This window comes from Myripristis murdjan, chromosome 7 (assembly GCF_902150065.1).
Source record: "Myripristis murdjan chromosome 7, fMyrMur1.1, whole genome shotgun sequence".
Classification (NCBI taxonomy): domain Eukaryota; kingdom Metazoa; phylum Chordata; class Actinopteri; order Holocentriformes; family Holocentridae; genus Myripristis; species Myripristis murdjan.
The window spans coordinates 9,318,134-9,333,443 of record NC_043986.1 but is presented as its reverse complement, the minus strand read 5'-3'; the positions used below and the strand labels follow the sequence as shown (position 1 = coordinate 9,333,443).

Sequence of the window (15,310 nt, the reverse complement as noted above, 5' to 3'; positions counted from 1 at the left end):
TCTGTCCTCCTGAAGAGTTGAATGAAGTGGTGTCAGTTCAGAAAGTTGGTTTATAAACCGACCGTGGGGAGGAGCATTATGAGTATCGACCAATTTTTTGATGCTCTGCGTTTAGCAGAGCTTCCAGGTTTGTGCAAAAGAAAGTTGATGAAGTAGTAAGTACATTAGTACATAATTTTTAGGCACTGTGAGTAGGATTACCATAACCTAGAGAGATTTTACAGATGTACTTCCAAAGATGATATGGTGGAAAATTTTTAAACAAACGAATTTAAATAAAAGAATTTCCTTCCTATCATTACTAATTACCCGTAATCTGATGTTGTTAAAAAAAGACATCAGTTAGTTTAGTCTTTGTCTTTTCATAAAATTAAGTGTGATTACCATGATTTCTCTGGATTACAACAATATAGAGAAATGTTACAGATCAAATTTCAATGATGATATGAAGGAAAATGGAGAAACAAACGTATTATTTTATCTTTTTAAGTTGAAGTATTTGCTTCATATCATTGCTGATTACCCATAATAAGCTAAATAGAGGTGTACGTGATAATTTGCTAAATGAACTATAAATACCGATAAATTCAGTAGACTCAGCTGGAAGCAGAAGAAAACCCAGCAGAGTTGTTGCTGCACATGTTGGCAAAAAAGCCAAAGGTTGACATGGAGTGTGGACTTTTTCAATAAAAATGGAAAAAGCAATATTTTCTTCTGGGAGGTCAGTGGCAAACCTGTGTGGTGTTTATTTTTTGCATTTCGCTCTTCTGCTTGATGTCATTGTGCCTGATGTCTTGTTTTATGTGACAGCAAACAGCTTCTCATTGATCTGTAGGCTGCAAATTGATTTAAATCGCGCTCACCTCTCTGTCTTAGTCCTCAGTGGGTGAAGTTTGAATTGATATTTAAATGAAATGTTTGCTTTCACCAAGGTTTTGTTTTGTTTTGTTTTGTTTTGAATTAAAAATTTCTGAAGTGAATCACAACAGCAGGTCTTATGTGGGAGAGCAAAATTTTTGAAAAGCAGAGGCGTGGTCACACTTTTCCCATAATGCAACAAGAGCAATGGGTAGCTTTTTTTTTCATTATTTATTTTGTAGCTTGAATCATTTCTGTCCAGTGCTCATGTTTTAGTGTCACTTTAAGACTTGATCTGCCCTCCTGGTGAGCTGAATGAAGTGGTGTCAGTTCAGAAAGTTGATTTATACACCAACACCAAGGATGTTAAGATGGAGAGAGGGGCTGGATCCTCGTTGCTCTCTGAGGCAGTTCACTCTTGTTTCTCTTCAGATCGTATAAATCTTTCGCCTTTTACTAAAGATTTCCGTGGAGAGGAGCATGATGAGTTTCAACTAATTTTTTGATGCCCTGCATTCAGTGGGGTTTCCAGTTTTGTTTAAAGTTAATAAATCAGTAAACATTAGTGCATAACATTTCAGCAGTTTCAGTGGGATTACCATAATCTAGAGAGATTTTGCAGACCAACTTCCAAAGATGATATGGTGGAATAGCTAGCTAATTACCCATAATCTGATGTTATGGGGGAAAAAAAGACAGTACTTAGTTCAGTCTTTATCTTTTCACAAAATTAAGTGGGATTACCATGATTTCTCTGGATTACAACGATATTGAGAAATGTTACAGATCAAATTTCAATGATGATACGAAGGAAAATGGAGAAACAAACATACAATTGTATCTTTTTTTAAGTTAAAGTATTTGCTTCCTATCATAGCTGATTACCTGTAATAAGCTTCACTTTCAACACACTGCTCTTTTGTTTGCCACAAGAATGAACAGGATGACTAAATTAAAGGGACTCAAGACATGTTTCTCTCTGAATACATCAACTGTGTTAAATTGCAGCATCTTAGAAAGCACACAGAACAGGCATTAATCAGTTAAACTGTGCTTTTATTTTCACATAACTAGAAACCCTGCTGAATGCAGGGCATCAAAAATGAGTTGAAACGCGTCCTGACGGCAGATCAAGTCTTAAAGTGACAGTAAAACATGAGCACTGGACAGAAATGATGCAAGCTACAAAAGCAAAAAACTTATAATTTAAAAACAAAAACTAAACTGTGACCCATTGCTCTCGTTGCATTATGGGAAAAGTGTTCTAAATAGCAATTCTATGATCAAAAAACCAAAAATAATACCGTCTTTATTTATGCATTTCCAACTAAATCTTCTGTAGGTCATGATAATCCCACTCAATCTCAAACCTAACTTCATTATGAGCTGTTTCAGGGTTTCCGCTACATATAATTGAGTAGGAAGGAAATAGGAAGGAAATTCTTTTATTTAAAAAAAAAAAAAAAAAAAAAAGATAATGTTTGTTTAAAAATTTTCCACCATATCATCTTTGGAAATACATCTGTAAAATCTCTCTAGGTTATGGTAATCCCACTCACAGTGCCTAAAAATGATGTACTAATGTACTTACTACTTCATCAACTTTCTTTTGCACAAAACTGGAAGCTCTGCTAAATGCAGAGCATCAAAAAATTAGTTGATACTCATAATGTTCCTCCCCACGGAAATCTTTAGTAAAAGGCGAAAGATTTATACACTCTGAAGAGAAACAAGAGTGAACTGCCTCAGAGAGGAACGAGGATCCAGCCCCTTTCTCCATCTTAACATCCTCGGTGTCGGTTTATATACCAACTTTCTGAACTGACACCACTTCATTCATCTCATCCTGATGGCAGATACAGTCTTGTCACTGCCATCAACATCAACAACTCCCAGCAAGAAAGCTTGTGCTGTGGGAACCAATACGCAGGCATTGCTCAACAGGGTGTCCCAAACCTACCTACGTGGACGTGCAAAAGAATGACGCTGGTACAGAGAGCACAAATGAGCTGGCCAGATGTATGGAGAACCGGGTGGACTGGAGACGCCGATGGATGGCTCGTCTGTGGACGACGTAGAGAGAGACATGCATTATGGGGAAACTGAGCACACGTTTGCTTTTTTTTTTTTTTTTTTTAAATCTGTGCTCCTAATACCTGATGTTCAAATTCACTTGAGGAAATTTAAGGTAAGAAAAAAGTGTAAAATTAAACTTCACTCACAACCTAGCAAACTGCTCTTTTGTTTTCTGCAAGAATAAAAAGAATTATTGAATTATTAGTACTCAGAAAGCTTTTGTCTCTGAAAATGAGTTGAATTACACTTTAATTTTCACATAAACAGCAGCCCTGCTGACTGCAGGGCATCAAAAAATTAGTAAATTCTCATAATGTTCATCTCCACGGAAATCTTTAGTAAAAGGCGAAAGATTTATACGATCTGAAGAGAAACCAGAGTGAACTGCCTCAGAGAGGAACGAGGATCCAGCCCCTTTCTCCGTCTTAACATCCTCGGTGTCGGTTTATAAACCAACTTTCTGAACTGACACCACTTCATTTATCTCATCAGGAGGGCAGATCAAGACTTAAAGTGACTCTAAAACAGGAGCACTGGACAAAACAAAAAAAATTTATCCAAAAAAAAAAAAACCAAAACTGTGACCCATTGCTCTTGTTGCATTGTGGGAAAAGTGTGACCACACCTCTGCTTTGCAAAAAATCTTTTCTCCTTCATAAAACCCGCAGCTGCGTTGCACTTAAAATGTCAGGAAAAAAAAATGTGTAAAAGACATATTTCATTTCCATCTAATTTACAACTTTCTCCCATTTATAGAAAAAGACAGAGAGGTGAGCAGGATTTAACAAATCACCACAGGAACAAGCTGAGATAATACACTAAATAATATCTTCCTCTTCACAGTTTCCACTGTGTTGAACCTAAACAGTTTGTGATGATAAAGCTGTAAAACTCAAGAAAACACACTAACAAATACTTACTTCTCTGTTCTTCTAATACCTGCCATTGTAATTCGCCTTAAAAAAAAATTAAGGTCAAATAAAATGTAAAGGGCCTGTTTCATTTTAACATAAATCAAAACACATTCCTCTTTAGTTTGCCAAAAGAATGAGCTGGGACACTAAATTAAAGGTATTCAAGACATTGTTCTCTCTAAATGTAATTCAAGTTAAAACATAAAGAAAATGCAAACCCTATAAAGGCTACACTATGTTTGCATCTTCATAAAACCACTAGTACCTTCAACCAAAACAAGCTCTATTTTCCACAACATTACAAGCCCTGCTGAACAGCAGAGCATCAAAAAATTAGTTAAAACTCATACTGCTCCTCTCCACGGAAATCTTTAGTAAAAGGCGAAAGATTTATACGATCTGAAGAGAAACCAGAGTGAACTGCCTCAGAGAGGAACGAGGATCCAGCCCCTTTCTCCGTCTTAACATCCTCAGTGTCGGTTTACAAACCAACTTCCTGAACTGACACCACTTCATTCATCTCATCAGGAGGGCAGATCAAGTCTTAAAGTGACTCTAAAACAGGAGCACTGGACAGAAACAGTTAAGACTACAAATACAGTAATTGAAAAAAAAAAAAAAGAAACTGCTACCCATTGCTCTCATTGCATTATGGGAAAAGTGTAACCACGCCTCTGCTTTTCAAAAATGTTTCTCTCCTACGTAACACTTGCTTTTGTGATTCACTTCAGAAAAGTTTAATTCAAAACAAAACCATTATTAGAATTTAATCTGTATTAGTTCTATAGGGTAGTGGTAATCCCACTCAATCTAATACATAACTTACAGAAGAGAAGGAGTGGGGATGAGTGGTTCAGGGGCTCAGTGTTTGAAATGTTTGAAACGGTAAACTCAGGTGCTCTTCAAGGGAAAAATGTCCAGAACCAAGTTAAGAGAAAACTGACTGTCTTAATAAATGTGTGTTGTAGTTATAAAGAGAGGTCCAGAGGCACTCTGGAGTGTGAATATTAAAATCCTTTATTCAAGCTGGGAGACCCAATGCGTTTCGATAGTTACATCTTCATCAGGGGTGTGAACATAGAATACACAAGTGCATATTTAAAAGGTGAGGGGTGGTCACATGACTGTGTCTTAAAGGATCACAAACAGTTGTCCATACAAATGAGAAATGCCAAGCATTTAGAACAGCAAATGTACACAGTGCATGAGCAAATACTTAAAAACAAGAAAATATCACAAACCACTTTTAAAATATGAAAGCACATGATCATAGAGAGGTTTCATACAAGGCTAAAAACAGTTGGCCAACATGGAGTAAAGCAGCAATACACGTGAACCATAAAGAGAGAACCAATGGAAACCATAAACCAAAGGGTTACACTGCCATCCAGTGGTTCCAAAGGGAATCACACAAGAAGAGGAAAAAAGGGGGAAAAAACACATACAGGTGAGTCTGAGGTGTGTGGTGTAGGCGTGCTCATGTGCTGAGTGGAGCACTGGGGATGTCCTGGTGGAGGACGCTCATATAGTGAGCTGAGCGATGAAAATGTCCTGGTGGAGGAGGAGTGAGGAAGGGGGTAAAGTCTATATCCTCATTGAAGCCTGGGGGGGAGGTGGCCATGAGTGTGCTTATCCAGAAGGTCTCCCTTTGGAGCAGACGTCTGAGTCTATCACCACCTCTGCGGTTCCAAGGGACGACCTCGATCACCATGATCCTCAAGTTGTCAATGTTTGTATGTCCAGCTGATCTTTAGTGTTCCTCCATTGGATAATTTGGATTCTTCGTTCTAATCGCGTATTTGTTTTCCCGCGAGCCGATCCTTCATGCTCCGCTTAGTGCGGCCAATGTAGAAAGCACTCACATTCCAATCTGTAGACGACATGGGTTGTGTTACAATTTGCAAAATGTCTGCAATGAAAAGTTTTACCAGTGGACACATCAGGGAAAGTATTGGTTTTAAGAACGTTGTTACAATGGTTACATGGTTACATGAGCCACATCTGAATGTGCCTGTACACCACACACCTCACACACACACCTCACACTCACCTGTATGTGTTTTTTTTTTTTTCCTTTTTTTCTTCTTCTTGTGTGATTCCCTTTGGAACCACTGGATGGCAGTGTAACCCTTTGGTTTATGGTTTCCATTGGTTCTCTCTTTATGGTTCACTTGTATTGCTGCTTTACTCCAGGTTGGCCAACTGTTTTTAGCCTTGTATGAAACCTCTCTATGATCATGTGCTTTCATATTTTAAAAGTGGTTTGTGATATTTTCTTGTTTTTAAGTATTTGCTCATGCACTGGGTACATTTGCTGTTCTAAATGCTTGGTATTTCTCATTTGTATGAACAACTGTTTGTGATCCTTTAAGACACAGTCATGTGACCACCCCTCACCTTTTAAATATGTACCTGTGTATTCTATGTTCACACCCCTGATGAAGATATAACTCTTGAAACGTGTTGGGTCTCCCAGCTTGAATAAAGAACTTTGATGTTCTCCCTGCAGAGTGCCTCAAGATATCAATGTGTGACTACAACACATATTTTAGTAAGACAAAACTATTCACATATCATGGCTAGCTTGCTTTTTCACAGCATTGGAAGCCCCGCTTGTCGCAGGGCATCAAAAAATTAGTTGATACTCATAATGTTCCTCTCCACGGAAATCTTTAGTAAAAGGCGAAAGATTTATACGATCTGAAGAGAAACAAGAGTGAACTGCCTTACCGAGGGACGAGGATCCAGCCCCTTTCTCCGTCTGAACATCCTCGGTGTCGGTTTACAAATCAACTTTCTGAACTGACACCACTTCATCCATCTCATCCTGACGGCAGATTAAAACTTAAATTGATCCTAAAACACGAACACTGAATAAAAACCGTTAAGCCCCAAAAATTTTTGAAAAGAACTGCTTCACGTTGCTTGTTGCATTATGGGAAAAAAAATATGACCACACCTCTGCTTTACAAAAGAAAAAAGTATTTCCCCCTATAAAACATCCGCCTTTCCTTTCGCTCTAGGAAACCTAAACGACTGTGTTGCGCTTGAACAAATGATACAAGCGGATGTGATATATTTACATTATTATTCCGTAAAGTTCAACTTTATCGTTACTAACGTGCTGCTATGACGCATGCGCACTGCAACCCCTTCCTATCAGAGAAGAAGAATAGACACGTATCTCGAGAGGACAATCGCACGAGCTGCAAAAACACTTCGTCTGACGTCTTTACTCAAAAGATTGACGCATTTAATTTCAATGTCCAGCTGCTACAAGTAGTTTCTTGCTAAAATATGACGCACAGCGCAATTTACGTTTTCATATTAGCACATTCATATCGGTTTTGTTCGGCACATGCGCACTATGACCGTACCGGAAGTTCCTTACTCGCTAATTAGCACAGTCATTCTTATAAATATTACTTTGAGTGGCTGTGCCCGTTATGATAATTATGGTCCATTGCTTAAATCACTTTAATTGCCGCATTTTTTTTTAATTTTTTTTTTATTTTTTTGTGTGTTACTACCTTTTTTTTTTTTTTTTTTAATGTGATATCTTAGCCTGTAAACGAAGTTGGGTTAATGCTCTTCGTTTTTTAAATATCTTTGTTCCGGGTTTTGCTCATCCGATCTCAAGACAAAACTGGATGATTACATTGAAATAATCACAATTTCAGTTATATTATGCCAACTTAATCTATGTAGCGACAATAACGATTAAGCCTTTCGCAAAGATTAAACTAGATTCAAACTTTTTCTTTTCTTTTTTTCCAAATTCAATTCAGCAGGTTGTCTAGCCTCAAAGTGGGGGAGTAAAACAGGGCACAATAAATAGCCTCTCAGTTTCTACCCAAACAAATAAGCAAAGCCAAAGGAAATTGAAAATTGAAAAGGGACTCAGAAATAAATAAATCATATCTATAAAAGGAGCTACACGGTGGAGAAATTGACGTCTAATGCTAATTAGCAGCTTTAAGAGGTCAAATAGCCTGCTGTATCTAAACTGAAGAGTCACTTGGTCAAAAAACTGCCAAAAATATTCAGTGAGACAAGGTGAAATATCTTAAAGACAATATTTAACATTTGCAAATGCTGTTAAACCACAAAATCACCGCCTATAATCTCTTTTGTCAGTCCAACACTGCTCGCACAATTACACCAAGGCGTTATGAGGGGAAATACATCAATAATAAGTTGGCTAATACATATCGTAGCTATCTGAAATTAGTTTTTTCCCCTTTACCTGAACTGGTTGGAGAAAGAAACCGAAGATAACTGTGTGGCTGCCATTCTTTAGGCCTTTAGGTGTGCATTGTGGAGAGGAGGCCATCTTGTGTCTCATTAGGCCTGATTGATGGTTCAGTTTACAGGAACAGACTCAAACGCTTACTCTTCGATGATATTCCCATATTAGAAGGCGACAAAACCCCCGATTCACACTGATAAACAAAATTAAAAGGTGAACACAAGTCCCTAATCACCAGATATCTCAACAAACAACAAAGTAGACATTTATGTGAAGGTGCAGATATCAATTTTAACCGACTTCGTCGCTTTTCCAAAAACTAGCTTTCCCCTCTGGACGAAAATTTCAGTACGCTATTACACGACACATGGCGTAGTTAGCCCACCAGGCCAACTTTATGTTGATGTTGTTACATATTTAAAATGTTAAATGTTATTTCTTATCACATCCCACAGCCCGGTGACGCCAATACGTCGCCTGTCTGCAAAAGCCCGTACCCTCAATCCCCATTGCCATCGCCTATTTTTAAACCTAAACTTCTACTTTAACAACAAAACTGTTGAAACTGGAGTAGAGACTCACCTTACGTGTTTCAGTGTCCATTTCAAGTCAAGCATAAAGGCTTTCTGCAGCTCTGGACGCTTCTTGCTGCTCTTAATTGACTTTGGTTCTAATTACCGAGCTCTCATCATGAACTTTTGACCGCGCAACACGAGTTTTACAGACAAATGCTGTGTAGATCCCTTAGCTGCCGATAGATGGCGCTGATGGCACGTTTAGTTCATTTGCACGGCTGCTGAGACCTGTCAGAAGTAACTTGTAAGATTTTTGGCCAATGCTGATGGACAGTTTCCTCTGCATGCTACAGGAACTGTTTTTATTGCGTCTCATTTTATTTTAGTTATTAGAGAGATGCACTTGATATAAACATTCATTGTTCTGTGTCTGAATTTCTCAATAGAGGCACATCTTATCTTCTCTCTTTTTAAATATTGTGTTTATTGTTGTGTTATTTTATATACAGATGCAGGTCAAAATCCTGTGGTGTATTATCTAATCTAGCCCTGCACAGCTTACAATATCTGCATATGTATTGGAAATATACTGCAATGACATTATTATAGTTAGGAGACATTAATTCTAGAGAATATGTTGAAGTACCTGCATACCTGCACATTTCTCCAAGGTGTTCTCTCAAAACCCCGTAAGGCCCACATGCAGGTGTGTGGCCCTCTGGTACGATGATGCTCCTCTCTAATAGTTTGCATATAAGACAACCTGTCTGGTTGATTAGTAAGAGGAGTGTGATTTGTCACTTGGAAATTCCTCTGATGGGCTAAGAAGGGTGCAGAATTTCACCAGACTTGTCAAGAGATTTTCACATTTCCCGGAGAGAGCACTTGTCATTTTGTCAGCATCCCTGTGGCTAAAGTATGGGGACAGCGGGGAGGGCTGTCAAACTGCCCGCCTGAGAGCACCTCTCTCCGGGTTGATGAGTCTTAAATAAGGGCCAACCAGGTGGTGAGAATGAGCAGGGAGGCGAGAGCAGAGTGTATCACCAGGAGGCTTCTTCTGGAGGCTGTGTGTGTGTGTGTGTGTGTGTGTGTGTGTGTGTGTGTGTGTGTGTGTGTGTGTGTGTGTGTGTGTGTGTTATAACCCGGTCTCATTCAAACCTTTTCAATTACCACTAATACGAATACATTTTCCTTGATTAATTTTATTATTATTAATAAGTGAGCATGAGTTTCCGTTTCCCGGGGCTGTTTCTGTTTTATTTTATTTCTTTATCATGATATTTCAAAGGCAAACCAGTGTGCGTGTGTGTGCGCGTGTGCGTGTGTGTGTGTGTGTGTGTGTGTGTGTGTGTGTGTGTGTGAGTGTTGGGGGGGTGCTAAGGACTAGGAGAGAGAGAGAGAGAGAGAGAGAGAGAGAGAGAGAGAGAGAGAGAGAGAGAGAGAGAGAAGACGCGCCGAGTTTAGGATCCACTCCCGATATTCCCATTAGATCTTGGGTATGTTTTTTCCGAGTAGCGCCTTTCACTGCGGCGTGTGTTTTCTACTTTCCAAGTGGCTTATTTTGTGAGTAGGCTTTGTCTCGGCTAAATCCCACTTTAATAGGACAGATAGCCTTAAGACAATCTAGCACCCTGGATGGAGCATCGCTGCCTCTGCTGCTGCAAGATGAGGGCGCTGTGTTTGAACTTTGCCATCACCTGTCTGTGGCTTCTGCCGACAACGGTAAGATCAGCAGAACCCGCACTTTGCGCTTGTCATGCTTATAATGAACAAAAAAGGGGAGTTTAGAGGCATTGTGGTGGGATGAAGTGTTATGATTCCTCTTGCTTTGCTCAAATTCCACAGTTAATTTGAGGACTAACATACTGTTCTGGTTTATGACAAAGATTTCTCCTCAAATACCCCATGTCTGTCACTGTGCATCATATTGCAGGTTTGTTGCATAATCATAGAGAGCAGTGGTGATTTTTACGTCTCACATGGGGTCTTTTTTCTGAAGAGGAAGATGTGTTAGGTGGACAGAAAGACAAAGAAGCGAGAGAGAGAGAGAGAGAGAGAAAGAGAAATGAAAGAGAGATCTAAACCTCTCCATGTGTTGATGTGTTGCTCCACTCCACTCTGCAAGCTGAGAAGAAACGCTATGTTAATTGTTTCAGACGCATAATCTGAAACAATCATGTTAGGGAGCTGCTGCAGGCTACAGGTGCAGATCTCTGATAGTTCCCCCCTCTGTGTTTGAACCGAGGTGCCGCTGTCTGATTGCCCCCGGAGGTGATCACGGGGCTGATAGCACCGACTTTGCTTGGCTTTAGGAAAAAAGTTACCCAAAGGTCGCTTGTTCCTCACCCAATTCATCTGTTGTGCCCTTAGAGGGGATTACTCCCAACAATGTATTCTGAGCATTTCGTGTTTTTGTTCCAAAACGAGATATCTGGCACTTAAACTCATGCATACCTTTACAAAAATACTGTGGTGCTCAAAACTAGAACAAATAGCCTAATGGTAAACTGGAAAGAATAATAGATAAGTCAACATAGCAACACCTTTACATAATGGAAACAAGGATTGCATGGTTAAATTCTTGAAAAAAAAAAAAGTAGATATAGGCTATGGCATTTAAGAAAATACTATTTAATTTCCTCCAACCTTGTTGCATGTGACCCCTTTTTTAGGCATTATTGTAAGCATACAATAGCATCTGCTAATAATTAGCCTAATAGCATCTGCCTATAATTAAACTTCTTTGTCACCAGACATTGCAGTTATGAGTTTGAGTTTTAGCGCTTGAACTGACAGATTACATATTTCCATTGTTGGGTCTGGGAAAGTTTCATGAACCTACAACTTTGCAAACCCTCTTAAAACTCATTTCAAAGAGGAAGTGATTTTCAGTCTTTCTTTATTTAATTTTTTTTTTTTTTTTTTTTTGTGGTAATCATCTCACCCAGCAGCGGCAAAGTACTGCCTGTCCTTAAAAACACAATTACTGTTTTCAGATTTGCCTCTGCAGGTGGTTTTGCACAGGTGGTGTGCTCGCGTTCGCTCCACCACTGTTGCTCAGTTGCAGTCACTGTGCTGGCATCTTGACACAGAGCCTGTGACACGACTGTCACACGGTGGGCTCCAATTAGAGCAGGTGAGAACAGCACATAGCTGGAGATTTAGGCTCATAACAATAGGCACAGCTGGAGCTCACCTTGCTGGTTACAGGAGAAGGCACAGACTGGCATGGTGGGTTGGGGGTGGGGGCTGTGATGTGGATCCCACTTGTTAGCAAGAAATAATGATACACTCAGAGTTGTTTACCTATAAGAATCTGGGGGAGCTTAACCCTATACATCCCTCTCTTTCCGCTGCATTAATGTAGAACTGTAAAAATGTATGTGCAAAATGTCATGAACCCTCATTTTTGCTCAACTTGCCTTAAGGTTAACAGCCTGAAAACCTTTAACCTGTCTCCCACCCTGCACCTACACCTTCCCTTTAAATAGGTAGGAGTAATGGACCTGAAACCACATATTGTGTACAGACAACTCAGTATTTTTAATTACTTCACTCTCTTTCTATGTGTGTGTCTGTGTTTGTGTGTGTGTGAACGTATGCCAACTCCCTTGTTGTAGCTGAGCACGTCTCTGCCCTGACACACAATGCTCGGTGAATCCCAGAAACATCAGATTGATAGGAGAGTCATTTTAACTCCCTCACTAATGACTGGACTCATTAGGACTGGTTCTTTTTTTTTAATGGAAACAACAGCAGGTGGCTGCCTGGCTTATAATAAGCTGCTTCCACCATCCAAACATGTTCGTCAGTTCAACAGTCTCATTCCTTCTGTGAATTTTTTTAAATTTTTATTCTCTATTTGTTAATTGAGGAGGACAGTTGAGATGAGCTGTGACTGTGTGTTTCTGTATGTTTTTCTGTATGTTGCTGTTGTCAGCTGTGGAGGAAATCTAAAGTAAAACACCACTGCCACTGCTACTGCTACTATTTTTAACATTTCAGTGCACCCAGTTGCCATATTTGCTTTATTTGCTACAGTCTAATTAGGAATTTGTTTCTCCATGTATCCTTTGAGACTGTCTCTCTCTCTCACACACACACACACCCATGCGCGTGCACACACACACACACACACAATTGACACTTAGTTATATTTAGTAGGCCATTTGTTCAAAGTTCAACATTGCAAGAAGGGGAAAAAAAATCCCAGAAAATTATGCTCTGAAATGTTTGCAAATGACCTGCAAAGATGCTTACCCATACAAATTCTCATCTTGTTTGGTTCAAGGCAAAACCAAAAGAGGCTGAATTCACAGGGTTCACCAAACATGAGCAACAAAAATAGGCTTGGAGGTGAATGTATGGAGATGAAACGCAGTGAGGGTATAAACTACAGTGAGTGAATAAAATATCCTGCTCTTTCCATGAAGGCGACAAATCCAGGTGAAAACTTAATCCGTTATGAATTTCAGTTGTTTAATCCAGTTCAATCATAATGGAAACTGTTAGATTAAGAGGAAGGGGAAAGTTTAAGAAGGACTTATAAGCTTTTTTTTTTTGAGACAGATGACACATGGCTGATGTGAAAAGATGTGCAATATTAGGAAGCTGCTGTGAACACTTTGTAAGTACACCTATTTTTTCCCCACACATCATCATTAGTTCACATTATTTCATTTGTCAACAGTTTACTTCCCAAGCATACTGATCAATACACCCATTGATTCAGAGATCATATTAAAAAAAACTACAGAAAAGAGGATAGACAGAAAAGGCATTTATAGTTAAAAAAAAAAAAAAAAAAAAGTGAATACAAATTTGATTGTGTGTGCGTGTGTATGGCCGTGTGTGTATTCTTCATTAGCAGTTGTGTGTGTTCATCCTTAGTCCTTGCCTGAAGCCGCTGCCCTATTGATCACAGCCAATTCTCAATCATCTTCATTCCAAGGACCAGACACGCCAAGACATAATTATTTTAATCGATTAAATGTCCTTCATGTGCGGTCGTTCTGGTGGTGTGTGCTGTCTTTCTCTCTCATTTTGCTTCTTTCTTTCTTTCTTTCTTTCTTTCTTTCTTTATACTGTACACCGCAGATGGTCCTGTGATATTTATTTGAAGTTGACAAGTGTTGATTAGAGAGCTGTTTGTCCCTTCATAGAGCTGATATGGTGTGTTAATGATGCATTCAAAACTACCCCAAAGTGTTACATTATCTGGTGTATTTGGGTAAAACACTGGCATGGTGATGATTTTCACACTCTCCAAGTTTACTCTCAGATGGATGACATTTTTTCCAAACTTTTACAGCGACTTAGGTTTGCCTGATATAAAACAAAACACCAGGGAAGTGTTTAAAAGTAAAATATGTTTATTTTTGTGTCACTGAAACCTTACCTGACTCTATTTTGAATTGTCCTGATGTTGTAAGCCTGCACAAATACTGTGTTCCCTACAAAACAAAGGAAACAAATTATGTACTCCCAATTCTGGTGCTCAGTCCACATGGGCTTTTAAAAGACACTGTTTACATGAAAGAGCAGAGAACAAAGACGTTCTTGTATCACAAAAATACCAGATCTTATGCAGCGTGGTAGACTTTCAAACTAAGACAAACTTATTTCTCTTGAACATGAAGTATGTGTCCTTCTGTTCCATGCTTCAAATAAGAAAACAGAAATGATTCAATTTAAAAAATGCATCTGCTCTTTGTTTATGTTATGCTTCCTGCAGGACCAAGAAACATCAAAGCCCTTGGATTATGACAACATCCAGCCTTTTGACCCGATTCTTCACCCTCCTTTCTATGAACTGGAGATGGAAGGAGAAAGAGGAGAGGCCACGGGAGCTGCGCTGAAGGTCAAACATCTCTCCAAAGACTTACAGATCATCTCCACCAAACCCAAATCTACCGCTTACGGTGCTCTTGGCCCGTACCGTCGACCCCAGAACTTCTCCCAAGCCCTGGATCAATATCTGTACCGCCCCCCGCCCAAATCCAAACCTCCTGCGAAGACGTCCTCGAAGGGCAAGAAGATCCTCGGCTGGGGTGATTTCTACTTCAACGTGAAAACGGTGAAGTTCAGCCTCCTGGTGACGGGGAAGATCGTCGACCACATCAACGGGACATTCAGCGTCTATTTCCGGCACAACTCGTCCCGCCTGGGCAACATATCCGTCAGCATCGTGCCGCCCTCCAAGGCTGTAGGGTGGGACGTTCTGGCACAGAACGGCCATGCCCACACCCACACAGACGGCTCTGTTCCACTCCCGACTCCGGTTCCACTTCCGGTTCCAGAGTTCCAGTTCCAGAGCCCGCCCCAGTCCACCAGCTCGGCCTCCATCGACCAGCAGAAGCAGCTTCAGCAGCAGGAGATGGTGATGGTCAGCGAACTCAACTGTCGGATCGAGTACCAGAGAACCAACCGGTCCAAGAAGACCAAACCCTGCATGTACGACCCGGGACAGACCTGCTACTCTGAAAACACCCAGTCCCAGGCAGCCTGGATCTGCGCCAAACCCTTTAAAGTTATATGCATCTTCATCGCATTCACCGGCACTGATTACAGGCTGGTGCAGAAAGTCTGTCCAGACCATAACTTTCAAACAGACCAACATCAGCAGCACTTTGGATGACGGACTCTGATGTGTGGTGACTTTGAGAAACTGAAACTGAGATATCAACATGTTGTCATGC

The 15,310-nt window shown here is 40.0% G+C and overlaps 1 protein-coding gene and 5 non-coding genes across 6 annotated transcripts; 2 read left to right on the top strand and 4 right to left on the bottom strand.

Annotated features, from left to right (window-relative positions):
• The first annotated feature begins 1,270 nt into the window (after positions 1-1,270).
• On the top strand, positions 1,271-1,385 carry LOC115362811 (U5 spliceosomal RNA). The gene has a single exon (XR_003928543.1). It is a non-coding gene; the product is annotated as a U5 spliceosomal RNA (small nuclear RNA).
• Positions 1,386-2,482: 1,097 nt separating this feature from the next.
• Positions 2,483-2,597, bottom strand: LOC115362803 (U5 spliceosomal RNA). Its single transcript, XR_003928536.1, has one exon. It is a non-coding gene; the product is annotated as a U5 spliceosomal RNA (small nuclear RNA).
• A 605-nt stretch (positions 2,598-3,202) lies between these two features.
• Positions 3,203-3,317, bottom strand: LOC115362809 (U5 spliceosomal RNA). The gene has a single exon (XR_003928541.1). It is a non-coding gene; the product is annotated as a U5 spliceosomal RNA (small nuclear RNA).
• Positions 3,318-4,151: 834 nt separating this feature from the next.
• On the bottom strand, positions 4,152-4,267 carry LOC115362785 (U5 spliceosomal RNA). Its single transcript, XR_003928519.1, has one exon. It is a non-coding gene; the product is annotated as a U5 spliceosomal RNA (small nuclear RNA).
• Positions 4,268-6,453: 2,186 nt separating this feature from the next.
• On the bottom strand, positions 6,454-6,568 carry LOC115362790 (U5 spliceosomal RNA). The gene has a single exon (XR_003928524.1). It is a non-coding gene; the product is annotated as a U5 spliceosomal RNA (small nuclear RNA).
• A 3,679-nt stretch (positions 6,569-10,247) lies between these two features.
• LOC115362441 (neurexophilin-4-like) lies at positions 10,248-15,249 on the top strand. The gene is made up of 2 exons (XM_030056365.1): positions 10,248-10,334; positions 14,347-15,249. Exons 1-2 carry the CDS (start codon positions 10,248-10,250, stop codon positions 15,247-15,249), a joined length of 990 nt encoding a protein of 329 aa, XP_029912225.1.
• Positions 15,250-15,310: the final 61 nt, after the last annotated feature.

Coding starts and splice junctions, on each gene's coding strand:
- LOC115362441 (XM_030056365.1), top strand. CDS start 10,248: ATGGAGCATCGCTGCCTCTGCTGCTGCAAGATGAGGGCGCTGTGTTTG. Junction 10,335..14,346: donor TGTGGCTTCTGCCGACAACG/GTAAGATCAGCA, acceptor TGCTTCCTGCAG/GACCAAGAAACATCAAAGCC.